Source organism: Coloeus monedula, assembly GCF_965178545.1.
Source record: "Coloeus monedula genome assembly, chromosome: 14".
In the NCBI taxonomy this organism is placed as follows: Eukaryota; Metazoa; Chordata; class Aves; order Passeriformes; family Corvidae; genus Coloeus; species Coloeus monedula.
In genome coordinates this window covers 13,074,444-13,100,516 of record NC_138794.1, presented here as the reverse complement: position 1 = coordinate 13,100,516, position 26,073 = coordinate 13,074,444, and the positions used below count along the sequence as shown (strand labels likewise).

Genomic DNA, 26,073 nt, shown 5'->3' with positions numbered 1-26,073 from the left:
CAGCTGGGCACCCCTGTGACTGGAGCAGGACAGTGACCTGCCTGAGCACTGAGACATACCGCTCTGTCCTCTTTTGATCTCTGCCCCCGGGGCAGCACAGGCTGGACAGGCCCAGGCACAGGCCTGAGGCAGTGATGATGGCTGCTCATGCGTGCCCTGCCCACGCTGGTGCCTCCTGTCCTGCCCCAGCTCACCATGGCTCACAAGGAAGACACAGAACAGATGGCCACATCTGTGAGAAGAATGGGCCCAGAGTGTGTAAGAAAATCAAATCTTTAATCAAACCCTCCCACCCCACACAGGTAGAAAAGCTAAGCCCTGCAGGAACAGGGTGAGGAGATGGGGTCACCACTGACCAGCCCAAAACAGGGCCCAGACTGACACCAGGGACAGTACAAGCAAGGGATTGTAGACCAGATGGGTGCAAAAGTCCTGTAATTCCTCCAGAAGTGGATGTGCTGGAGCCAGGGGTGCTGCTGCAATGTGCTGGGCACTGCCAAGGTTCCAGGGTGGCCATTGCTGGGACATAGTGTGGCCACCAGCCTGGCCAGCACCACAGGCCATCATTCTCCACAGTGCATGGGCAAGGAGCCCATCGGGTCTGCTCAGCACGAGGAGTGGGACACTGCTTCAGGGTAGGCATGGTACAGGCAGGAGAAGGGCTTGCCACCACAGGAGTCCTGGAACATGTCCCTTCTGGCCCTGCCCAGGCTTTGGCAGAGCAGTGCCCTCCTGCCAGCATCAGCCACACCAGACCCTCCTGCCCATGCCCTTAGGTCGTTTTTCGTTTCTTGGCTGAGGGTCTCTCAAAGACATCTCGCACACCCGCTGCCTTCTGCTTAAAGAACTTGGTGTTCTGCGCGCTCTCCTGGCCCCAGGCTGAGTCAAAGGAGGTGGTGTCCTGGTCCACCAAGTGCGTGTACTTTGTCCGCCCTGAGCGCCCAAAGTTCTTGACCTGGGGAGCAGAAGAACTTGTGAGCAGCTGTTCAGGAGGGATGCAGGACCTGCTGCTCCCCCCCGCCCAGAACTCCCACCCCTTGGCACATGAGCTGGGCACCTTCTGCCAGCACACCCACCTGCATGACTTTGGGCAGGATGGTCTTGTTGAAGTGGTCCTCAAGGGTTGGAGCACTGAAGTCCCTCTTGTACACCTCCTCATCCTCATCCTGCAGGAGAAGGACACACCTGCTCAATCTAAAAGGTTCCAGCAAGTCTTGGCAGCAGTGGGGGAAAGCTTCCTGAAGGTCATATTGCTGCTCTGCCAGAGCTGCCACAGTACTTGCAGCCCTATTAACTCCTGCTGGAGTGGAGGACGTGAGCATTGTTCCCTAGGCTGCTTCTCCAGTGGCCCATGCAGACCTGACTTGGTTCTGGCTGGGTCTGTCAGCCCAAACAGCAGCACAGGGACAGCTCTGCAGCTTCAGCTCCATTTCAACTGGGAAGCCCCAATGTGACATGCTCTGGTGAGGTCACTCTGGGTCAGCTTCTGAAGCTGCCTCTGAAGGTTGACTCTTGTCCCAGGGGCACCCCCAGCCCCAGGGCACTGTGGGAGAGGGGAGGCTCCCCACAGAGGAAGGGTGCCCCTGTGGTCTCACACCTGCAGCCAGTGCAGCCATGCATGGCCCTCAGCACACTCACCATGAAGAAGGCACCGCGGTGGTAGTACTTCTGCAGGAATTTGTATTTGCCCTTCACAGCCTTGTTGGTGATGACTTTGCCATTGGCCCGGAGCTCAGCCCGGCGCTCCTCCTCTGTCAGGTTCCGCATACGCTCGATCTCTGCCTTCTCCTTCTCCATGCTGGGTGGGAGAGAAGCCCCTGAGACCCTGTGTTCCCACAGCACCTCCTGGGAGAGAGGCTGTCACCAGCCAGCGCCTGAGAGTTTACACATTTACTGCTGGGGAGCAAAGGCACCCCAAGGGCGAGCAGGAGGGGCTCTGGGTATTCGGTCCAGCTAGGACTCTGCTGCCGAAGGGCAGCCTGAGGAAAAGGTGCTTCACCTGCCTGTGGGCTCTCAGCCTCACGTCTACCAGACAATACTCACGCTTCTCGTTCTTCGCGGTCTCGTTTGATACGCTTCAGCTCACGGACTTTCCAGGCCTCGTACTCCTCCTCATCATTCTCATCATCTGTATCAAGTGCATCCAGTGCTGCCAGTGAGCGCTTGTTCTCCTCCAGCTCCTTCTTCGCTTCCTCTTCTACAATCTGCAGTGAGGTCCAAGCTAAGCTTGCTGCAGTGACTGCCCCCCCCAGCCTCCAGCCCACCCCTACATACCTTAAGTGTGTACTTGCGCCTCTCCTCTGCCATCCTCTTTGCCTCCTGCTCCAGCTCCTTCTGCTTCAGAGCTTCTGCTTCTCTCTCTTGAACTGTGATCCGGTCCTTCCTGAGAGCAGGGCCACAAGAGCCTTCAGCCTTTCCATGAGCCAGTGCAGCCACTCAGCCTCTCACTGGCTCCCACACTGCAGCTGCTTTCAGCCATTGCCCTCTCCAAGGACAGGTCAAGTCCCAGGGCTCTCCCCTTTCTGGGGGCTAGCACATCCCTTTGTCACCATATGGCCCTTGCCCAAGGGCTCCAGTCACACTCCACAGCCTGATCACACAGCAACCCAATGCAACTGATACAGGGCTGTGGGTGCAGGGATTGCCCCTTGCTCCCTAGCTGTGCCCTGCCAGGCTGTCATCATCCTGCCCCACCCCAAGGAGGTGAATGGCTTCCTCACAGTGAGAAGAGACCATGGCAGCAGGGTCTGCTTGGCCCCCAGCTTCTGACTCCCGCATCCCAGGGCCAGCCCGCGCAGTTCCATCACCTACTTGCGGATAAAGACCGGTTTGAGACGTGGCTCCATTTCATCTTCGCTGTCCGTGTACTCCTCATACTCAGACTCTGACTCAGACTCTTCTCCAGACCGACCCTCATCTTCCAATTCCATCACTTCCATCTCTTCAGTTTTCCTCTCCTGTGCTCGCTGACGCATCATCCCACGCCGACGCTCAATCTCCTAATGGGGACAAGCACAGAGCAGTCGGAGGCCAGCCTTGCCACCATTTCTCTCTCCTGTCAAACACATGTGATGTCTGAAGTGTTAGCTTTTTGAAGATACACCTGCCTCTCTGGATGTGGGGTGGCCTCCCCCAGTGTCCTGTCCCATGCCAGAGGACGGTGACCCACCAGTTAAGTCATGGCCAGGTGTGACACTTGTCCAGATACATCAGACAGCCCACATATCCATGCAAAGGACAGTTCCAGCGTGTGCACTTCCAGCTTTCCTAGGCCCATTATCTGGCTCTGCAAACGCACCTCATCATCAATCTCTTCCTCTTCCTCTTCACTGGTGTCCTCCCGTTCCAGGCGCCAAGCTTCTCCCCCCTCCACTTCTGAATCGCTTTCTCCAACCACTTCAGGTTCCACGATTTTGCGGTGTCTTGCCAGCCTGTGAGAGACCCCAGCTAACCCATGGCACTTGGAATGTAAGGAGGCTACAGGAAGGTGACTGTTCACAAATTGTTTCTAGCAAGGCCATGGTAAGCACTGGGACTGACAAACAGAGCTAGAACTGCTATGTTCTCTCCCAGGAGGGTGCAGTGGCTGGGCACTGGCAGCTCTTCCCTGTCCATGCTCCAAGTAAGAATGGAGTTCTCAGTGAGAAGACTCCTTGTTACTGGAAACAAAACCACCAGCAGCTCCACAGGAGGCAAACAGCACTCAGTGGTCCCTGCCCAGAGTACATTTCGTGAGACACCATCCCTCCTTCACTACCCTGAGCCTCAGCAGGCTGCACTAATTTCAATTTTGGAGCGTGTTTTTGTTACCATCCATCCAAATGCACCCGGACATGGGCTGCACTGGCTGGCTCCTGGTTGGAAAGCAGCCCAAGGCACACTGCAGTGTGGACATGAGAAGACATAGACTCTCCCGCACTGCCTGGACAATGTTCCCAGCTCCCGCCCTGTGCAGTTTCTCCCTGCAGCACAGCAGAGCAGAGTCCCAGCCCCAGACAGGCGAAGGGGGCTCAGCTCTTGCCTGACCCAGCACTCACCGCTCCTCCACGTCCTCGGCGATGCGGTTCTGGAGGCGCCGGAGCCGGGGGTCGTTGGCCAGTTCCTCCTCCTGCTCCTCGGGCTCGACCTCTTGTTCCTTCGCCTTCTTGATGAACTGGAACTCCTCGTCCTCCTCCTCCGAGGACTCCATGGGTGCGTAGTCAGGCCGCTTGCCCGACACGTACCGCTTCACCTTCACCTTCTCCATGGACAGCTCGCCTGCGGGCGCCGTGCCGTCACCGGGGGTCTCGGCCCCGCGCCCCCGCCGCCCCGGGCCCAGCCCCGGCCCTGCGCCCCTCCGGCCACCCCGCTGAGCCCCGGCCCCCCAGCTCACCCTTCTCGTTGCGGACGGGCACGGCGCCCGCCGTGGACTGGATCGGCGGCTGCTTCATGAGGGCGCTGGGGACCGACATGGTGGCGGCGGGCGGAGGCCGGGGCGAGTCGAGTTGAGCGGTGCCGCTGACAACGGCGCCTCGAGCGCTCACCCGGAACCGGAACCTCTGTCGCTTCCGCCGCGGCCGGGACCGTGCCGGGGGCCGGAAGTGACGTTCGGCCCGGGGTCACTCCGAGGGGACCGGGACTCTGGCTCTGCCTCTGTGCCTGCGTTTCGGCCCGGCCCGGGGTGCGCCGGACGCTGGGGCTGGGTGGCAGGGAGAGTCCCCGGTCGTTTCGGCATCCGCCTTGGGCCGGCAGAGGTTCCGTTCCGTCCCGCACGGTGCGGATTTTCCGCCATCCACGGGGAGTCAGGGCGAGGCACCGGCCGAGCGGCCGTCGGACGGCGGGGGCACCGGGCAGCGCCGCGACGGGGCTCTACTGCTCGCCTGGCGCCTCGGGCCGTGTCTGAGCGGCGCTGGGACTCTGCGGGCCCGGCCGTCCCCGCTGCCGCCCACCCGCTCGGGCAGGAGTGTTCCGTGCGGGGCTGGATCTGAGCCGGCCACTGCTGCAACACCGAGGGCTCAGGGTCAACTCGCTGAGCCGTGGGAAACGTCCGGCGTCTGGCAAATTCCTGTGCCGAATTTCCTCGGCAAAGCCTGGGAAAACCGCTGCTCGCTTGGTGCACAGTAGGGCTGGTGTGTCTGTGCTGTGCCCGGGGCAGAGCGGGGGTTAGGTGGCCGTGGCTGCTGCCGAAGCCGTGCAGTTCCTCCCTGCAGCGCGGCACAACGGGCCGTCCCACTTGCTCCCGACAGCCGGAGCCAGCCCTGGCCCCAGTCTTCCTGCTCTGCTCGCTGCCAGCCAGCCCCACCAAGCCCCGGTGCTGGTGCGTGGCTCCCCGCCTCCCGGGCAGCAAGGACAAATAGCTCCCGCTCAGCCACGTGTCCCCCATAGCCCTCGGCCTGGCCAGCGCCAGGAGGCGTAGCTGCTGCCGGTGAGGCAGGACCCTCCGCCGTGCTGCAGAGCGGGGCTGGGGGAGCTCCTGGGAACCCCGGTGGCACGGGTGTGGTGACATGTCTGTGGGGAAAGGCTGCGGCCACCGCTGCTTCGTAGGGGGGTTTCCGTAAGCAGCCCGGTGCTGCCTGTGTCAGCATGTCTGGGCTTCCGCGAAGTGCAAGGCTTCACAGTGTCAGAGTGGCTGGTGTGGGATGTCCCTGTGTGCGCATCCTGCCGCAGAAGAGAATCGTTTCTCTTAAGTTGGGTAAAACTGCATCACAAGCCACTATGGCCACATCTGCCGCCTTCTACCTGCTGCCTTCTGCCGGCTTCTACGAAGAAAGGAAGAGGTTTTAAGGAAGAGGTTTTATCTCCCATGAAATCTGCTTGCTGGCAGGGAAATTTAGGAAGCGAAGGGGCAGAGCTATGCTTTAACAGTGCACAGGCAATACTGGAGTGGGTGCTCTGGTGCTTGTGTGGCAGAGGCCATGTAGGGTGAGGCCAGCACTGACAGCCAGGAAAGCCCAATGCACATGTGCTTTTCCAGTTGGTGGGTCAGCACTGGAGCACAATCCCTAAGGGAGTACAGGGAAGTGTTTTAGTGTCCTTGGTCTGGGCTGGGAGATGTCCATCTGGCAGCATCTCCTGCAGCCAGTCTAGGGGAGAGCAGACACAATTCTTGGTAGCAGTACCACCCTGGTCTGGTCCCAGAAGTGGCTGCAGAGGTTCCAAGGCCACCACGGATGTTGGCTCTCTCCTGGGGGACTCTCCTTTGCCTATAGAAATGCCAGGGCTGGGCAGATCCAGTTGGGTGACCACGTTCCAGCCAGGCTGCAGGCAGGGGAGGCTGCCCCAGGTGTGGTGGCAGGTGGGCCCAGCCCCTTGCAGCACCAGCTGGCTGTGCCTGGCATCCCAACTCAGTCCCTGCTCTAGTTCTGGGGAAGGGTCTCCCTGCAGCGCCCTCCATACAGACCTATTTCTGCCTGCGGCAGAAATGGGGGCTCTGTCCAGGGCTCTCCTGCTTCAGTGTGTCCCTTCATGGGACAGGGTTTGCAGGGCTCCCTTGATGCCCTGAAGCTGGTGTTTGCCTGAGCAACTGAGGCATCCGTGCCTTTATAATCCTACAGCACCTACAGCCTCTGCCAGGAATGAGCAAGAGTGGATCTGTGAGCTTGTTGGTGTGCTTCTGGCCTTTGAGTCCAGATGACAACCAGAGCACTCACTCTGTGTTTATGTTGTTAATGTTGAGGGTTGTCACAGTGTGTTCCCACCTGGTGAGTCCTGTGCCATGTGGCAAGGAGTAAGCTTTAACAGGACTTGGAGAAACAGTTGGCCAAGTAGGTAAGAGGAAGCTTGGGGATTGCACACAAAGGAGATACTGTCCCATTCAGGTGAAGCAAAACTAAAGACCTGGACAAACAGGGAAATGCCTTCATTTCTGTGGCTGCAGGTGCTGGAGGCCATGGCAGGAAGACGCCCTTCACTGTGATGTCTCTTTGCCCCATGTTCCCTTTCCCCAGTGCAGTGGCTGCTGACATCTTGGCTCTGCAGCACTTGGCAGTTGGCAGCTAGGCTGTGGTGGGAGGGGAGGCACTTCGTGGGGCTGAGTCCCCCTTCCTGGGGGCCATGGAAGGCTGGCAGCCACTCCATGAGTAAGCCTGGAGCATGGGCGAGTCTGCCCCTCAGTGCTGTGCCAGCCGCACCTGCTCGTCTTTGGGCTGGGTTTGTGTGTCCGTGCCTGCAAGCACCCCCTCCCCAGCCCACCGAAGCCCATGGGCACACGGCATTCATACTGCTGGGCTGCAGGTGGGCTCCCAGCCTGGTGTCCCCTGCACGTGTGTGCTTGTGTTCCTGTGCGTGTCACTTGTGTGGAACCCCCCAAGTGCCACAGGCACCTTATGGATTTGGGCTGGGCAAGGATATGCCTGCACCTGCACAGCAGGTGATGACAGGGTGCTGTCACAGGACAGGTGATGGAAGGGCACATCCTGCAGCCCAGAGCAGGGGCAGAGCCAGATTAGGCTGTGGATCTATACCTTGGCAGCATTAGGACTGCTGCTGACAAAGCCTAAGGCAGATAGTTACAGAACCCACCTTGAGCAGCTGCTGTTTGTATCTGCAGCTGCAAGCCAAGGTCGGGGTGTTTGGGCTGGGCTCACATCCCTGCATGTGGCTACAGTGAGATGTTGTGTCTGGGAGCCAGAGATTAATAGAGGCGCTGGAGCCAGCAGGACCCTGTGGAGCACAGATCCTGCCTGGGCCATGGCAGTCCCATCTCCCTGGGCACCAAAGGGCCTGCTGGTAGTATCCAATGTGGAGGGGAGGAGGTGGACTGGAGAGACTGCAGGGAAAGGGACTGCAGCCTCAGCTGCGGGAGAGTGTGAGGATGTGTGCAGGGAGAGGGCTGGACAACACAGCAGAGGGGCTGTGGGCTCACCTCTGCCAGCATGGGGGCAGGCTGCTCTGTGCTGGGTAAACCTTCAGGTATTGATTTGGTCTGTCCAGATATTTCTGCCTGCTGTTGCTGCCTGTTACTTGTTTTTCTCTGCTGGTTTCTCTGGGTGGGCTCTCTGCCCTTCCTCTGCTGTTGCCCACTCACTGGCTGCTTTCACCTGCAATCCTGCAGGTCCCCCAGGCTGGGGTGCCTGCAGGCAGGGGTGCAGCTCCGTGCTGCTCTGCCTCCCAGGGAGCTTGGGCAGATAGGCAGTTGTATCACTGTTGGGCTTGTGCAATCTCTGCAACCTGAAAGCTAAAAATGGACATGATTTTTCCATGAAGTGGGTTTCTATTGATCGTGTGTGCAGCCAAGCCACACCACAGAGTGTGCTCGGTGAAGGGCAGTGTGGGGGGCTCTCTCCCAGCCCCGGTGAGCAGTTTGGCCCCTGTGGCTGTAGTGAGAGCCCCAGGGGATCCTGGTAGAGCAGACCTTGCAGGATGGGACAGTATGGCTGGCTGGCAGTAGTGCTGCCAGTTTGCTGGGCACTGCCACAAGGAGCAGCTGCTCCTGCTGTCTCGTGGGGTGTGCTGGTGCCTCTGAGCCATGGTTCCCAAGTCTGAGAGGAGGGTCCATGATCCTGGCAGATGAGCTGCAGTAGCTGCTTCACCCCCTTGCTGCATTGTGGCTGGGGGTAGAGAGGGGTGCCTGGCAGCCCTGTGAGGTGAGTGGGGCACAGCAGCTGCTCAGATCCATGCTGGTGCCCTCACTCTGCCTCTTTCTGCAGCTGGGCCCCAGGGGGCTGCTAGGACAGCAGGTCTCTTCCCCGTCCGTGGCGTTGTGCCACCTGCAGCCCGGTGCTTCCCGACGCAGGCGTTTTCTTTGGCCGAGCTGTGGGGTCAGCGCGGGTCCCAGGCCAGTGGTTTACGTAAGAGCGCGGTATTTCCTGCCTGCCTGCCCCGCAGCACCGCGATAAGCCCGTGGTGACAAGGGCCCTTTGTCAGCTCCTCTCCTCAGCACCGCAGCTCCTCACCTGCCTAGGCACGGCTGCCAGCGCCCAAAGGAGGCATCCAGAGATAAGGTGCATGGGTGGGGCAGGCAGCCCACCTCCCATCCTCCCTCCCACCACCCGTCTGGACTCTAGCTCCGGACCTGCCCCTGTCCGTGTATCGTCCATATAACGCCACGGGGCACAGCCGGTTCCCTGTGCCCCCAAGGGCCGGCCTGGGCTTGCCAGCTGCAGGGACGACTCCTGAGCATGCTGCAGTGACACTGGGGTGAGTGCTGCCTGTCTGGTAGGTGCCTTCTCCCCCCTGGCAGGACTGTGGCCCTGAAGGTGGGCCTGGGGCACCACAGCCCCAGGGTGCCAGGGGCGGCCCAGTCTGAATACCTGTGGCCAGGGTGCTGCCCTGCAGAACTAACCCAATTTAGCACAGCAACCTGCCCTGTGCTAGATTTTCTGGGCTGTTCTCAGCATCTCGGTTACCACGGTGACTGTTTCCTGTGTGATTGCTAATGCTTCACGATCTCGATCATGGTATCCGAGGGACTTCCTTTTCTCTGTAAGGAGCACTAGGACCTGCTCCTGCCCGGGGCTGCCAGACCCGTCACAGGTGTGGAGAATTCAGGTCAGTTTGGGTTCAGGTCACTTTGGGTTCTGCTGCATTTGTGTTGCTAATGACACGGTCCCGTGCCCACAGCGGGTTGTTCTTTACAAATGACTGAAGCTGTGTTTCACTTCTCACCTTTTCTCCTTGGTGGAAATCTCTCTCCTGAAACGGGGCTGAGAGATTTTCCTTCTGTTGCTCCTTTCCAGACAGTTTCTCTGTCAGGCTGCTGCACACCGACCTGGGGTTGCAGCCCCACGAGATGGACCTCATGGGAAGTGCCATTCCCGCAGCCTGGCTGGGGAGCTCTCGGCTCCGGGGTCTGCCAGGGCTGGAACAGGCTAATCTGGCGGGGCTCGTGTCCTGCCAGCTGCATGTCGCAGCATAACGCACCACTTGCTGCACCAGGTGGGAGACGGGGCGTCTTCTGCGTGCCCTTCACTGCAGGCACCCTTATACCCCTGGTCAGTGCCGCGGACCCATGGTGGGGGCTCACGGCTCTCACAGGACAGATCCGGGTTTCCCGCCTGGGCTGGCACAGGTAGCCCCCGGGTGGCAAGGACAGCCCCATGCTCGGCTGCAGGAGAGGCCGCGCAGAGCCCCGGGCCGTGCCCGGTACTGGCGAGAGGGAACGGCCCCGATTCTGGCGGAGCCCCGGGAAGGCGGCGCGGAGGGGTTGCCGGGGGTCCGTGCGGGACCCGGCGCCGCAGCACGGGACGGGAGGGGCGGGCGGCGGTGACGGCATCCGGCGGCGCCCGGCAGAGCGGCGGCCGGGCCGGGCCGGGCCGGGCCGGGCCGTGCCGAGGGAGCCGCGCGGGGCCGGTGGCTCGGCCGTCGGGGCGGGGCCGGGCGGCGCTGACAGCTGCGCGGCGTAAACAAGCGGCCCCGCCGGCCGCCCCGGCCGCCCCTGCCTGGGCCGGGCCCGGCTCCGGGGCGGGCGCTCCGGGCGCCCCGCGGCGTGACGCGGCGCCGCCGACAGACGGGCCCGGCTGCCGACGGGACGGAGCGGAGCGGGCAGGCCGCGCGGTAAGGGTGCGGGACCGGCATCGGCCTGGGATGGCTCGACCTGCTGGCGACCGCGGTTTGACAGCTGGGGCGGCCCTGCCGGACGGGACCCGGGCGGCGGCGGGGCTGGGGCCGGGGCGACCGGCGGGGCCGCGGCCGCTGGGCAACCCCAGGCTTAGGGCGCTGCCGGCGGGGATGTGCGGGCCCGGCGGTCCACGGGAGCGAGTGGGGGGCCGGGCGGCCGCTCTCGGGGCTGCGGCGGGGGCAGCCGGAGCCGCCGCTGCGGGAGGCCGAGAGGGAGCCAGGCCGCGTCCCGCCCCAGCCCGGCCGCCGCCGTCCGGAGCTCCGCCGCTGGAGCCGCCCCGCGGGTGCAGGCCCGGGCCCGCCGCTCAGCCCGGGACCACTGGGTTGCTGCTGTGCGGGGCTGGGTCCTTGGGCAGCGGGCACCGGCCGGGCCGCGGTGCGGAGCCGGGAGCGCGGCTCCGGGCTGGGTGCGGCGGCCGGGCTGTCCCAGCACGCGGTGGTTCGCTGGCGGCGGGTCTGGCGGGGAGGCGCCGCGGGATCTGGGCTCTCCCTCGGCGGCCGGACTGTCCCCACGTGCGGCGGTCACCGCCGGAGCGGGACGGCTGCTGGCTCCGGGACTAGCGAGGTGTGGGAACTGCCCGGCCCGGGGGCCAGGTATTGGCATGGACACTGGTAGACCATGGCAGATAGTGTTCCATTGTGCCGTGCTCTGGGCCTCAGCAGTCTGGCACCCGGGGCTCCGGTACAGCCTCCGGCGGGTACGCACGGCTCTGGGCTCTTGGACGGGGCGGTCCGGCCCGCGGCTGGCCGAGGTGTGGTCGCTGATGGGGAAACCCCGTTGTGCCAGAGTCGCTGCACTGTCTGTGCCGGAGCCTACGGCGAGGTCTCTGGCGGCTCCTAGGAGCTCTCGCCTCTGGCAGCACCGCAGGCTGCCAGCTCGCTGTGGTCGCTTCTGGACGGAGGGGGATGTGGCTCCTCTGGGCACTGCCGGCTCTCACCTTTCCAGCTGTCTCTGAAGCATGACCAGATATTCCAGGGTCCCTCTGGAGCTCCCGGTGTGGAGCTCAACCTGGCACCATCATGTCGTGGGCTCCCTTACACTGGGTGGGTCGCTCCCTGTTCTTTCCCTACAAGCTTCCTGCGTTTGGCCTCCCACAAGGTGTGAGCTGTTCCCGGGCATCCCTGGGTTCATGCTGGAGGTGACAGTGTGCCCCTTTTCCTGGTCCTGGTTTCCACCCGGTTGCGGGGATGAGTCACACCGGTGTCACCATGTTGTGCTCCAGAGGAAGGGCAGAGCTGAGCTGCTGCTGGTGACAAGCAGCACAGCATTTGCCACGGCTGCCAAGCACTGCCTGGTCAATGGCTGTAGAGATGTGAGTCTGGGGCTGTGCTAGCTGGAGATCAGGAGCTCTCCTTGACTTTCTTTCTTCCAGTCTCTCATTTTGCTGGGATTCCTCGCACAGCACCTGGGGGCATGTCCTTTGGTCTCCCCTTGGGACTGGAGAGGCAGGCCTCCCATGCCAGTTTCTCCCAGCTCTGTACCCAGATAGTTCCATCCCAGTTGGAGCAGGGGTAGTGGCAGCAAGAGGAACAGTGTCCCTTGCCGTGCCCTCCCTTCCTGGTTGGTTCCCTATGTTTATAAGCAAACATTGGGCAACAGGCAAGGTAAACAGCATCTCCATGCAGGAGCAGACATGTGGGCACACTGCCAAGCCAGGCAGCTCCTTGGCTGTCAGTGTGCCATTGTGGCCAGCAGATGCTGTGTGCCAGGGCCCCCTTGCCCAATGCCTGACCCATGTCTCAGCATGGTGCAGCCTGCCCTCCCTAGGTCTGTGGAAAGGTGCCCTGGGCCTGACCACTGTCCTGTCTCTCTGCAGATTGTGCTTCTGTCCTGGACGGTCTGTTCCTGTGCTTTTGTGGGCTTGGCCCCATGTGGGCTTGGGCTGAGCTGGGACCAGCAGGGCAGAGAGGCCGGTGTGCCTCAGGGTGCTGACGCTGGGAGGCTGCTGGACCTGCTGCTCCCGGGACCCTCCTGCTCCTGGGACCCTCCTGTTCCCCAGCTCGAGGAACCCCGATACTCTGATGGATCTGAGGCCCTGCTCGCTGCTGTTGCTCTGGACTTTGGTGGTTGCCCTCACTCTCCTGGCCCAGGAGGTGCTGGCCCAGCATATTTACACCAACACCTGGGCTGTGCTCGTCCCTGCAGGACCCCAGGAGGCTGACAGGCTGGCCAGGAAGCATGGATTCCTCAACCTGGGCCCGGTAAGTCTCCTGCTTCCCTCTTCTCATGGAACTAGTGTTCTCTGCCACGGTCTGGGCAGGTGCTGAGTTTAGTCCCGGAGCTGCTGTAGGGGCTGCTCTTTATGGCAGCAGGGCCACTGTGTTTGTGCCCGTTTGCTGTGGCCTTCCAGCATCTGCTGCCTTAACTCGATGGTGGCAATTAACTGTATGGACTTCCAGGGCCTCCCCTTGTCACTGGGACTTTCTGGTGACATAGCATGGCACAACATGGCACAGCACACTGCCTGTTGGATGGGGAAGGAGGAAAAGCCCATCCTAGTGTGAAGGAACTGGACTGGGAGTGCTGTGTGATGATGGATGGGAAAGTTTGCAGTTTCCACTGTTGCTTCCCACAGCAAGCTGCCCAGTGCAGCGTGGCCTCAGCTCAGCGGGACGGCAGAGGAGCCTCTGAGCTATCTCCAGAGGGGATCTGACAGCAGCTGTATCCTTACCCCTAAAGTGTCCTTGACAGAGGGTGTGTCAGCAGGTTCCCACCACACTCAGCTTTCCCTGCCGTCAGCCAGGGACTAGGCAGTGCGCCTGGCTGTACTGGGAGTGAGCTGTCTCTCTGGGAAGGAAGTGCAGGGTAAAATCCCAGAGGAAATTGCACAGCTGGTGGCTGTGGTGTCAGGACCTCGCTGTGAGCAGCTGCTGGGAGCGGTGGCAGTGGGAAGGTGGCTGCTGCAGAAGCCAGCAGGACCTTGTCCTGCCACCCAAAAGGAGCCCTGCATCTGAACTGGGTACTCAGGGCTCTCTGGGTCAGGGAGCCCCAAGTCCTCTGGGACTTGTGCCAGAGGAGGGAACTGTGGGGGTTGTGGCTAGGCCCCACTGAGGGTGTCTGTGCTGTGGTGGGCCATGGCATGGCCTTACACAGGTGCTGTCAGCATGAAAGTGGCTCAGAACAGATCTCGGGGGAAAGAACTTGTCAGGCCAGGGCAGCTGCCATGCATAGGGGACTAAGAGAGTGGCATGTCCCACCAGACTGGATCTCTGATGAAACCCCTCTGAGTGGGGATGGGGCTGAGGTGCCATCAGCCTGCTCCTGGCAGTGCTTCCCATCATGCTGTGGTGCCAGGTCAGGCCTGGCTGCCAGGGCCAAGGGGCACTGGTTCTGTGGCGTCGTCTCCACAGTGCAGGGCCATGTGCTTCAGCTGAGAGCCCAGGCCTGTCATGAGTTCCATCCCTGTGGAGCCACAGAGGCTCTGTGCCAGCTCTGCCCTTGTCTTCTCCCCACGCTGTGGTTCTGTGGCTGGAGGCTGGCACCTCTTCTCGGCTCTCTGTCACCTCGCAGCAGTGAGCCTGCCCTTGCAAGCAGAGCCCCACGTGCTGCAGCAGCCCAGGCTGTGGAAGGAGTTTCTGGTCTGGGCATGTTTTCTCCTGTTCTGGAGCCTGTCCCAGTGTCTGTGCTGCGGGACAGGGTTTGGCTGGTCAGGGCTTTGCAGAGTGGTCATGGCGGTCCAGTGGGAAGAGTGTGGCTGGAAAGAGCCTGGCTTTCCCTCCCAGGTTTCTGGACTGCTGCTCCTGGGGGTATGTGCCAGTGGGACAGGATGTGCAGCCAGGCTGGGAGTGGGGGGACTGGGTGCATCTGGCAGTGCCCCAGTGAGAGGGCCCCTGGGTCCTTATCTGAGAGGATCCTGGTCTCAGCCTGGGGTCTGGGCACTGTCCCCAAAGCTGTGCTGTCCTGGCATACTCCTGGATCCCCTGCTGCCTGTGGGGTGGGAGCCAGTGGCACCTGGGGCAGGAGGTCCATGACTGGTGCCAGTGGCCTTGAGGAGGGCTTGAGGGAGGACACAGGGGACAGTGGGTGGTTGTGGGTCAGAGGTGGGGGCTGGGTGTGGCAGTGAGGGGAGTGTGTGGGGGTTTGCACTGCTGGGATTATGTAGAGAAGGAGGTACAGGCATTGTCCCCTGCTGCTGGGGTTGGGATCACTGGGGAAGGGCACTGCAGGTGCCATCCCTGGGCTGTGCTGGCAGGACAGTGCCATCCTGGCAGAGCGTGCTCCTGCCTCCCACACTGCTGGGCTGCAGGTCCAGCATGTTGCTCCACTCCTGGAGCAGTGGTCAGGCATACAGGCAGCCTTCTAGCCATGGGACTGGCCAGGATAGTTGCGAGCTGCAGCCAGGGGTTGGGCAGCAGCACTGAACTGGCACCTGGGACACGTGGTGCTGGGGGTTGCTTTGCCCTTGCTGAGGACAGGGACAGTGGGGATTAGGGTGGAAGTGTGTGGGCTGGCCAGCTCCTGGCTGCCACCACAGTGTCAGTGCAGACCTAATCCATTTGGATGACCAGTCAGAGCTGCGATCTGTGTGCAGGAACAATCTGGGCTCTGTCTATATCCCTGGAGTGGGTGAGGGATGCTGGGGGAGGGCAACCATCCTGCAGCTGCATTCCCCCACCAGCCCTGTGCAGAGGCTTTGTACCTTGACGCCTCCTCAAGGGCTCTGAACTGACAGGCATCCTGGGCTGTCCTGGGAGAACATAGTGTGCCAGAGGAACAGGTCTGGGGTTTCTGGTGAAGTGCCTACCTGGGAGAGCCAGCTGCTGCCCCGGGCCTGAGGCTGCTGCTCAGCTGGGTGCACCTTGCTCAGCCCAGTCTGTCCAGATGGGCAGCACATCTGCAGAGCTCTAATAAGCTGGGGAGCTTTGTTAGCCCCAAACAGACTGTTTTGGGGCAGCCTGAGATGGAGGAGGATGAGATCCTCATATTCTTACAGCCCTTGCGGGCCAGCCCCACCAGCTCTGGCACAGCCTGGGCAGCTGGATCTTGCCTGTGGCTGCTGCCTGGGCTCTGTGACTCCCAGGGGGCTGGGTGGGTGCTTGGCCCCTTCTCCCCAGTTAGGGCAAGCTGCTGGGCTGGGAGGCCCAGAGCAGCCAGGGTGGGGCCATTGTGTCCGTCAGCCCCAGGATGTGCGGGAGGGGATACGGAAATGACAGCACTGGAGAGGGTTTGGGGTTTAAAAATAACCATCTGGGTGGCGGCATGGTGTCCTGGCCCCACCAGCTGTGCTGGGCTCCCATCCTGCCCCAGCTGGGCTGTGCTGGAGTCCCAGGCCAGGCTGTCCCCACATGGGAGCGGAGCTGGGGTGAGCACAGCACGGCTGGTTGGTGGTGGAAGTTGGACCCTGCTGGGGTTGGATGCCTGCATGCCCCCTGCTCTGCCCCACTCAAACTGGCTGTGCCCCTGATAGAGGCTGGCACTGGGTGGGTGTTCCAGTGGGGCACTTGGGGAGAAGACAGCAGCCTGTCTTCTCTGTCCAGAGGTGCAGAGGCTGATGCAGACCCTGCTCTGGCTGGGACCACCTGGGGTGTGGCGCCTGGAGCCTCTGGGACCTTCCTCCAGGAGGAGCTGGTTGGCATCGGGAGGGAAGTTGTCACCAGGTGCCACAGCCTCTCACAGGAAGTCCTGCCCAGTGTACTGAACATCAGCCTCACCAGCCACTCTGGAGTGGGGGGCCCAGCCTGTGCGTGGCAGCCCTGGAGCTCAGGATTGCAGATGTGGGATGTAGAGAATCGGGGCAACCAGGGTCTCATGTCTGTCCCATGAGCAGCATTTCTCTGTTGCAGATCTTTGGCGACTATTACCACTTCCGGCACCGTGGTGTGGTGAAGCGTTCCCTCTCGCCCCACCAGCCCTGGCACAGCCGCTTGGCCAGGGAACCGCAGGTATGAGTGAGGAGGGCCTGGCTTTGGTCCCGGGCACTTTGCAAGGGCTCATGAGCCAGTGCTGGGCACAAGACAGGGCTGAGCTGCCTTAACCATTCCTTGGTAGAAGCAGGTGGGAGCCCACTGCGTGTCTGCCAAGGGCGGGGGGTTGGTGGAGCCAGCGTTGTTGGCCTGTGGGTTGTTGCAGTCCCAGGGCCCAGGAGACCTCTGTGTCCTTGTACGCAGGACAAGGCGTGCAGGGCAATAAACAGATCCCAGAGCAGTGGTGTGGGGGGGCTGCTATTTTCCCCATCCTTGGGCTTCAGCCCAGGCCCTGGAAGGCATGTGGTGCGGTGTGGCAGCTCTCGGCAGCCTGTGTCTCAGTGGAGCTTGGCACTCTGACCGTCCTGCTCCACTGAAGCACAGCTTTTGCAGGGCACAGCCAGGCAGGGGGCCTGGAGGGTCGGGCTGAGGGTGGCGGTAGCTCTGACAGGTCCAATACTCTGCTAGGCCAGAGCTGACTGTGAGCTTCCCAGGGAGAGCCCCTCCAGGCAGGCTGAGGACTGGGGTCATGGGGAGCTGTTGGCATAAGGGGTCAGTGGGGGACCCCATGCCTTCTCTGCCCTCAGGTGCAGTGGCTGGAGCAACAGGTGGCAAAGCGTAGGACCAAGCGAGACGTCTTCATGGAGCCCACAGACCCTAAGTTCCCACAGCAATGGTACCTGGTGAGTGTCGGGTGAGGAAGGGCATGTGCTCATGATTGCGGGTGCGAGTTTGGGGACGCAGACATGGCAACCTAGGAACTGCTGTTATGCAGTGGCTGCTATGCTGTCAGGAGGGAGAAGGAGAGGAGGGGGAAGGCCTGGGGTAGCCACCTGGTGCTATGTGATGGGAACACCCCAGGGAGGAGGCTCTGCTTGCAGAGCTGTGGCTCCTGGCTGGAGTGCTGGGAGGGCTGGGGGGAGCCCAGGGTTGGACTAAGGGGTACAGCCCTTTGCCTGGCCCAGGAATGAGTCTATGCCTCTTTCTGCTTCCTGGAGCTTGGGCAAAGGGTGCCATGTCTGTGGGACTCAAGCACAGTCTGGGGCTCAGTCTCGCTTTCAGAGCAGCCCTTCTCAGCTAGTTGTGCCTAACCCTGTGCCCGGGTTCCTTGTCGCAACCCACAGAAGAGCGGGATGGGTTTTGGGCACACACCCATCACAGTGCCCATGGCTGGGTGCATCTCCTAGTGCCAAGGCTTCTCTTGACAGTACAACACAAACCAGCGGGATCTGAATGTGCGTCAGGCCTGGGAACAGGGATACACGGGCAAGGGCATCGTGGTGTCCATCCTGGATGATGGCATTGAGAAGAACCACCCTGACCTGGAGGCCAACTATGTGAGTTTGGGTGATGGTGCAGGGCAGAGTGCCGTGGGAGCTGGTCTGGGCAGCTATGTCCATGCAGGGCAACTCAGAGCTGCAAGGTACAGGGCTGATGCCCACCATGGTGGGACATGGAGGTGGGATTGGAGCCTGCTCACCCTGCTCAGATCAGCCTCAGGCTGTGGAGCACAGGCATGAAGTAAGAGCAGTGGGGCTTGGTGGCTAAGGTAGACAGTCTCCAAGTGCCCAATGTGTCTTCCAGGACCCAGGGGCAAGTTTTGATGTCAATGACCAGGACCCAGACCCGCAGCCCCGCTACACGCAGATGAATGACAACAGGTGAGGCAGGAGGGAGGGTTGAAGATACAGAGCCTAAGTATGGCAGGGACTTAGTGCATGGCCTGCTGGAAGCTGTGAGGCTGGCAGCATACTTCTGCCCCATGGGGAACCCTTCACCTCCTTTTTTTGACACGAGCAGCATCCTTTTTCTGCCCAGAGCCAGTGTGGGCTGTTCAGTGCCCTGGCTCTGGAGCAGGAGGGCAGATGGAGGAGCCTTCATTGGCTACCTGGTTTGAGGGGACAGGAGGGAGCCCAGGTCGGGGTTGCTGGGGCTGTAGCCACTACCCACCCCTGTGCTCCTCGCACCCTATATGAGCATGCTTCATCCTATTTCGGTTGCAGACATGGCACACGCTGTGCTGGGGAAGTGGCTGCTGTGGCAAACAACGGGATCTGTGGTGTTGGTGTGGCGTACAATGCCAGGATCGGAGGTGGGTGCTGCCCTGCCCTGTGCCGGGTCCTGTGGGCGTTGGGTGGCCGCAGGAGCAGCTGAGCTGTGGAGCGTGGGCGTGAAGTAAGGGCAGTGGGGCTCGGTGGCTAAGGTAGACAGTCTCCAAGTGCCCAATTTGCCCACTTCCCCTCAGCACTGTTGACTGGAGCAGCCTTGTGACAGCCTGTGACACAGGTGGCAGCAGGGGTTGGAGGGTTCTCACCAGAGGCACCGTGGCCACTCTGCCCCAGCTGGTTGCCAGTGACATTTGCTCTCTGGCCCTAGGTGTGCGCATGCTGGATGGGGAGGTGACCGATGCTGTGGAGGCCCATTCCCTGGGCCTCAACCCCAACCACATCCACATCTACAGTGCCAGCTGGGGCCCTGAGGACGATGGCAAGACTGTGGATGGCCCGGCCCGGCTGGCAGAGGAGGCTTTCTTCCGTGGGGTCAGTCAGGTGAGAAGGCGGGTTTGCTGGGAGAGCGCTGGCCTGACTCCTGCCGTTTCCCCAGGTCTCCCTTCCTCTGCCTGCCCTGGTTGTTACCCTGGCCCTCCCAGGATGAGCCATATGCCGGCCCATCTCTGGGATCAGGCTCTGTTAGTTTTTCTTGTTCTTCCTGTGCGATGGCTCTGAATCAGGACTCCTCCCATGTGTTATCTCACTGCCGTGAGGGCTCCTGCGTGGGATGGTGTCTCCTTCCTCTCCCAAGCCGTCTCCTGGCTCTTGTCTGGTTTTGTGCCAGCTGCTCACCCTCGCTTCCTCCACCCATCCTTCCCCACTGTCCCTTTGTGCTGGCAGTGTCACCTGCCTGGGGAGCTGTGTCAGCATTCCCTACAGAGAGATGCGTGTGGTGCCACGCTGGCTCTGTTGTGTCCTCTGTGAGGTTAGCTGCCACATTTGGGTGCCGAGGCATGGCCAGGACTGTGTTGTGGGCTCCTGCAGCTCTGCCAGGCACTGCAATCCCATGCAGACAGAGTCAGGCCAGGTGACTTCTGAGCAGAAAAAGACTTTGGCTCTTGGAAGCCTCACATTGTCTGGGCCTCCTGCTGCCTGGTGTGTCACCCACTGGGGTGTCATGTTGTTCCCTGTGTCCCAGCTGCATCTGCTCTGTCTGTCCAGCTCAGGCTGGCACCATCTGCTTGTCCCCAGCTCCAGCCTGGGGCTTCCTGTGTGTGGCAGTGTTGGTGCTTGCCCTCATCTTGCTTCTGTTGCTAGGGCCGAGGCGGGCTGGGCTCCATCTTCGTCTGGGCATCTGGGAATGGGGGCCGCGAGCATGACAGCTGCAACTGTGACGGTTACACCAACAGCATCTACACGCTGTCCATCAGCAGCACCACACAGTACGGCAATGTGCCCTGGTACAGCGAGGCCTGCTCCTCCACCCTCGCCACCACGTACAGCAGTGGCAACCAGAATGAGAAGCAGATTGTGAGTGGGGGCTGCTGCTGTCTACAGGCCAGGGGCTCAGGGGGTGGGATGTGCCTGCAGCATTTCCTGCCCTGGCACTCCTCCTCACAGGTGACGACTGACCTCAGACAGAAGTGCACCGAGTTGCACACCGGGACGTCAGCCTCGGCACCCCTGGCCGCTGGTATCATCGCCCTCGCCCTGGAAGCCAAGTAAGGGCAGGACAGAGGGGGCTGGACAGGGGTGGCTGCACCAGCCCCATGCAGCAGTGGCACTTGGACATGGACCTGCCTGGGGCCAGCAGGAACTAGCACTGACCTGAGCCCCATGTCTCCCTGTAGCAAGAACCTGACCTGGCGGGACATGCAGCACCTGGTGGTGCAGACCTCCAAGCCAGCTCACCTGAATGCCAATGACTGGGTCACCAATGGTGTCGGCCGCAAAGGTACTGGGGTGCTGGGGTGGGACCAGGGTCTCCCAGTCCTACTCATACCACTAGCCTTGGGGTGCTGAGGCAGAGTGCCCTGGCAGCCCTGTGGGGTGAAGGAGGCAGAAGGGCTCAGTGAGCATGCCGCGTGGCCAGGCAAACATCCCCCACCGGGTACCCCCAGGAGCAGCGCTGACCCCCTCTTTGTCCACAGTCAGCCACTCGTATGGCTACGGCCTGCTGGATGCTGGGGCCATGGTGAGCCTGGCCAAGAACTGGACCACGGTGGGACCTCAGAGGAAGTGTGTCATTGACATCCTTGCAGAGCCCAGGTATGGGCTGGTGAGCCCAGGAGAGGATCACTCGGCATCTGTTCTGCACAGGAGCTTGAGAGCCTCTGGGCCCAGAGCAGGGAGTGGGGAGAATCTCGGAGACTGAACTGCTGCTGAGACCCTTGGAGCATCCTCTTGCGAGAGCCTGGGGAGAGCTGGGAAAGGCACCTCCAGCCATCCAGCACTGATGTCACTGATGAGCCTCCCTGCTGTGGGGCTGGGCCAGTGGATGTGGGCAGACTGGGGCACTGCGGTTGGGGTGCAGCCAGCACGAGGCATCCCTGGACAGAGGGGCTTTTCAGGGGGCAGACAGAAGCTCCTTTGACTCCTGCTTGGCCGCTGCTGCCACAGTGCAGCATGTGCAGTCTTGTCTGTGGCCAGGGCACTCCCTAGGGGCTCCTGGGTGGGGGGGATCATGTTCCTGTGCATGAAGGGAGCTAGGGCTGAGCCCCTGGGGAACCAGCCCTGTGTGGGGCAGGCACATCCTGTGCTGGCAGCAGGGCCAGCATCGTGGTGGGGAGTGGCCACGCACCAGCAGCGGGATGGGGATGACTCTGCCCGTCCCATCCCTGGCTGAGCCATGCAGGGTGTAGCTGGCCTGCAGTGTGTGAATAAAGGGCCTATTCAGGGCTAGCATGGAGTGGCGGCTGGAGAGGCAGCACTGGGCAGCCCAGTTCCCCCCGCCATGCCCAAGAGCTGAGGCACCCCTTCTGTTTCCTGTACCCATCTGGGAATGGCATGGAGGTGGTGCCACTCTGACCCCCTGTGGGTTTGATTCCTGCTCTAGCTGCCCTGGTGCCCAGTCCCCAGGACAGCCGCAGAGCCCCACAGCAAGGAATGGGGACTGTGGCATGTCCCCCTGGTCTGGGACTGGCCTCACTCATGCCTGTCCTCGGCAGGGACATTGGGAAACGTCTCGAGGTACGGCGGAAAGTGGATGCCTGCCTAGGGAAAGCCAACTACATCAGCCGGCTGGAGCATGCGCAGGCCAGGCTGACACTGTCCTACAACCGGCGGGGGGACCTGGCCATCCACCTGGTCAGCCCCATGGGCACCCGCTCCACCCTTCTGGCTGCCAGGTAGGTGCTGGGCTGTGGGGTGCCCCAGGCTAGCCCCTGGCCTAGGCTGGCACGGGTGAGTTTGGGATGTGTTGACACCCACATCTTGCCTCTGTTGCTCAGGCCCCACGACTTCTCGGCTGATGGCTTCAATGACTGGGCCTTCATGACGACGCACTCGTGGGATGAGGACCCCTCTGGGGAGTGGGTGCTGGAGATAGAGAACACCAGTGATGCCAACAACTACGGTAGGGGTGTGCTTCCCCATCCACTGCCTCTCTCCAAGTCTGGGATACGAGCTGTGTGGTCACCCAGCTTCCCCTCCTGTTCCTGAGCTGAGGGGCCGGTAACACCTTGGGTGTTTTGAGTGATCTGGCTGGGGAGAGGCTGGACTTGGGCAGGTGGGATGGTGCTGCAGCCCCTCTGGGTCAGCAGGAATCCAGGCAGCAGGAGACTCCATTCCAGCTCACCTGACCCCCTGCCCCTCTGCATGGCCCCACAACAGGCACTCTCCCAGGTGGTGGGCACAGCCCTGCTGTCCCCTGGCAGCCAGGATGGGGGACCAGCGTGAGCCCCCCTCCCTGTGCCTGTCCTGAGCATGGGTGGTCTTGTGGGCACCTCTGAAGTCTTCACCCTGCATTGTTGCAGGCACGCTTACGAAGTTCACGCTTGTGCTGTATGGGACGGCCACCGACTCCCCCAGCCTCTCCAACCAGCTGGAGAGCAGCGGCTGCAAGACCCTGACCCCCAGCCAGACCTGTGTTGGTGAGTGTGGGGATGGCAGGGAGGGAATAGGGGCACAGGCAGCTTCCAGCCCATGCTGACCCTGTCTGTCTCACAGTCTGCGAGGAGGGGTACTACCTGCATCAGAAGAGCTGCCTGAAGCACTGCCCTCCTGGCTTTGCGCCTGGTGTCCAGAGCACGCACTACAACCTGGAGAACAGCGTGGAGCCCATTGCGCCCCACCTCTGCCTGCCCTGCCACCCCTCCTGTGCCACCTGTGCGGGACCTGGCCCCAACCAGTGCCTCACCTGTCCCGCACACTCCCACTTCAGCAGCCTGGACCTCTCCTGCTCTCACCAGACACAGAGCAGCCGTGCGTCCCCTGCCCTGGCAGATGGCGAGGGACCAGCTGAGGCCCCCCCTCCAGTCAACTTGCCTGTCCTCATCGCCAGCCTCAGCTGCATCCTCATCGTCATCATCTTTGTCACCATCTTCTTGGTGCTGCAAGCACGCTCAGGCTTCAGCCTGCGGGGTGTGAAGGTGTATGCCCTGGACAGCGGGATCATCTCCTACAAGGGGCTCCCCTCTGACATCTGGCAGGAGGAGGGTCCCTCCGAGTCGGACGGTGAGGATTATGAGGCCCACAGCGAGAGGACTGCCTTCATCAGAGACCAAAGTGCCCTTTGATGAGCCCTCCTGCCCCTCCCTCCTCCCTGCCCAGCACCGCAGGGCTGGGGCAGGTGAGGCTGAGGGGCCCTGGACTCTGCCCCTGTCCCCTTCCTGCACTGCAGCAGCCGGGGGCTCCCACCCACTGGCACCGTCCCTCAGCCCCAGTCTGGGCAGCCAGGCATGGCCCTGCAGGCACCATCCCCAGTCTTGCACCATCTCTCCTGGCCCTGCGTCCATCCTGTTCCCCGTGCCGGGGTGTTTGGTGGCAGTGGGGTCCTTGACACTTCCTGGCCCTGTACAGGTAGCAGTGTCTTCCACTCTGGGTACAGGGCTGCTGCTTGGGGTCCTGTGAGTTCTCCAGGGTGGGCAGTGTGTGAGGTCCCTGGGTTGCCATGGCTCAAGGTGGGCTGGCTGGGGCAGGGGTGGCTCTGCCCACCAGGGCTGAGCCCAACCTGTGCCACAGCATCCCCCTGCCACCCTTGGCCCTTGTGGAGCTGTGTCCCAGGCTCAGTTCATTGTGTCCCAGCTCCCTGCCACCTCCCCTGGGCCTATCTGCCCGTGCCCTTCAACAGCAATAATGGCCAGGCCTCGGCTGCTGCTGCTCACTGCCTGCCCATCCCACTGCGGCTGCCTGCAGCAGGTAGGAGCCCTGGCACTGGGGAGCGTCGGGCTGGGCACTGCCTGCCCCTGTGCCCGTGGCACAGCCCACAGCCTGGGCAGGGACTCCATCCACAGTCCCTGCTTTGGGGGGCTGCCTTGGGCCCCTTGTGTTCTGCCCCTGGGCAGGGCTGTAGGTGCTGCTGGCTGGGACTGTCAGGTAGCGCCAGTGCCAGCACTGCCCCAGCTCTGCCTGCGTCCTGCCTGTGCTGGGCAGCGCCCAGCATTCCTGCAGCCCTAGCCCCCCAACGTGCCTTGCCCCCACTTGGTGACAATCCGTTCTGCTCCCCGCTGGAGCCCTTTCCCTTGCTGCCCCTTCCCCGCGGGCTGGGGGCCAGTGCCACGAGCCCCTTTGCCGTCCACCGCCGCACACCAGGGCCATGGTGCAGGCTCCCACCTGCACCAGCCATGGACGGAGCCACTGGCCGGGGGCCACAGGACTATTTTTCTATAACAACTTTTTGGTGCACAGTAATTTTTTCTTGTAATTTAATCAGCCGGGAGCTGCCTCCTGAGCCTGTTTTTAATTTAATGGATGTGGATATAACGCTAGAGAGACTGAGTTATTAAATGTTCAGAACTATGCAAACCAGCTCCGCTGCCTGTGCTCTGTATGCTGTGGGTGCCCCAGCCGGGGCAGCAGCCTGGCCGCGGACACTGTGGGCCTCAGGGGCAGCCAGATCTGCTCTGCAGGGGCTGGGCTGGTGGAGCCCTGCCTGCAGACTTTACCCCAGAGCCCGGGCCTGCCCTTCCCTGGCTGTGGGCAGCAGCCGGTGCTGGGCAGGAGCTGCGGTGTGTGAGAAAGGCCTGGGGACCTTGCACCCATCTCACAGCATGTAGGCGCAGCCCCTTCACCACAGCCTGGGGTCCGGCTGCAGTCTCTGCGTCTAGCACCACCTTGCAGCCCGAACACGATGCCCCTGGTGCAGGAATGGCCAGGCTGGGCCCGGGACCCACTCATGCTGTGGCCAAGCTGCAGACACAGCCCACCCCAGCCTCACCGAGCCCCCGCGGGGTCCCGGCCCCCGCAAGGGAGCCTGTTGGGGCTGCGCTCCATCGCAGAGGCAGCTCCTCTGTGCGGAGTCCCTCAGCTGCGCTGTGTCTGGGGCCGCAGCGGCTTCCTGTGGTCAGGAGCGAGTTCCCCGCGGCATGCACGGGCTGCGGCTCTCACCCTGCTCTTCTTCTCACGAGGCGGGGCTGGGGGCGGGCAGCAATCGGGGCTTCCAGAGAAAGGAGCTGCTTGCACTTGCGGTCAGATGCAGAGCCGCCCAGCCCTGAGGCCCGCAGCAGCCTGGCGCGGGCGGGGGGGACCCACGCTGCCTGAGGGGATGCGGAAGGGATCTTGGTGGTGGGAGAAGCAGTACGGTGGCAGCTCCTGCCCATGCCGTGCCTTGGAGCTGCTCCGGGGCGTGACCCCCCCACATTGCTCTGCTATAGGAAGGCGAGTCAGCAAAGCTCCCGCCTGACACGCTTTTCCCCTGGCTTCCTCTAAAAGTGGAATCGGCTCGGCAGTGTCCTGCAGGTGACCTTGAAACTCCTCTGGAGCCGGGGCCTCCCTGGCAGTCACAGGAGAGGGCTCAGGCCAAAACAGCCAGGCGGTGGCTAGGCTGAGCTGAGTGGAGCTGACCTGGGCTGTGCCACTGGGCAGTGGCAGTGGTGGTGGCAGCTGCCCCTGTGTGATGCAGCTGCCAGGGCTGAGCAGTGCCACCGTGGCACCAGTGAAGCTCTTTGAAGGGGAGGTGCCCAGGGCTGCCACAGGGAGTTGTGGTCCTAGCTATGTGGATGCAGGCTGCCAGCAAGGGCTGGGGCATGGCACTGTGGGTGTCCGTGAGTGGGTGCTCTGTCCTGCAGCCTTTCACAGTCACAAGGGCCAGGCTCGGGAATGGTGACAAGGTGGCCACCCTTTAGTGGGACTGCACCCTCAGGTCCTGCAGTCTCTTGGAGACACAGGAGCATGGAGTGGGGCGAAGAGTTAGGCAGAACCTGGCATGGCTGAGGGGGCTTTGCTGGGTGGGACTGGTGCTGAGTGAAGACTCCAGAGGAGCAGTGGAGCCCTAGGTATACAGGACTAGTCCTGGTGGTGTCAGACCCTGGTCGGAGACAGCTGAGAGGGGTGGTGGGGCTGGGAGCTGCCCAGCTGCAGCAGAGCTGTGTGCCGGCGTCAGCTGCTGGCGCGGGGACTGGCAGGGAGGGGAGGAAGTGCAGGAAATCTCGCAATGGCTGTATGGTCAGCACTGGGTTTCCTGTTCCTCCCCAGGAGCCAGAGC

The 26,073-nt window shown here is 62.1% G+C and overlaps 2 protein-coding genes across 2 annotated transcripts; one reads left to right on the top strand and one right to left on the bottom strand.

The window, feature by feature from the left end:
• Nucleotides 1-257: 257 nt before the first annotated feature.
• Nucleotides 258-4,504, bottom strand: MFAP1 (microfibril associated protein 1). The gene is made up of 9 exons (XM_082290565.1): nucleotides 4,373-4,504; nucleotides 4,038-4,257; nucleotides 3,299-3,431; nucleotides 2,812-2,999; nucleotides 2,275-2,383; nucleotides 2,044-2,204; nucleotides 1,639-1,798; nucleotides 1,077-1,166; nucleotides 258-955 (listed from the first exon to the last, which is right to left on the bottom strand). The coding sequence occupies exons 1-9, from the start codon at nucleotides 4,449-4,451 to the stop codon at nucleotides 773-775; spliced, it is 1,323 nt and encodes a 440-aa protein (XP_082146691.1). The 5' UTR covers nucleotides 4,452-4,504; the 3' UTR covers nucleotides 258-772.
• A 5,811-nt stretch (nucleotides 4,505-10,315) lies between these two features.
• Nucleotides 10,316-24,395, top strand: FURIN (furin, paired basic amino acid cleaving enzyme). The gene is made up of 16 exons (XM_082290937.1): nucleotides 10,316-10,473; nucleotides 12,354-12,738; nucleotides 16,321-16,419; nucleotides 17,028-17,123; nucleotides 17,649-17,777; nucleotides 18,025-18,101; nucleotides 18,444-18,532; nucleotides 18,817-18,989; nucleotides 19,749-19,961; nucleotides 20,052-20,152; nucleotides 20,282-20,385; nucleotides 20,582-20,699; nucleotides 21,599-21,778; nucleotides 21,881-22,005; nucleotides 22,406-22,522; nucleotides 22,599-24,395. The coding sequence occupies exons 2-16, from the start codon at nucleotides 12,559-12,561 to the stop codon at nucleotides 23,165-23,167; spliced, it is 2,370 nt and encodes a 789-aa protein (XP_082147063.1). The 5' UTR covers nucleotides 10,316-10,473; nucleotides 12,354-12,558; the 3' UTR covers nucleotides 23,168-24,395.
• Nucleotides 24,396-26,073: the final 1,678 nt, after the last annotated feature.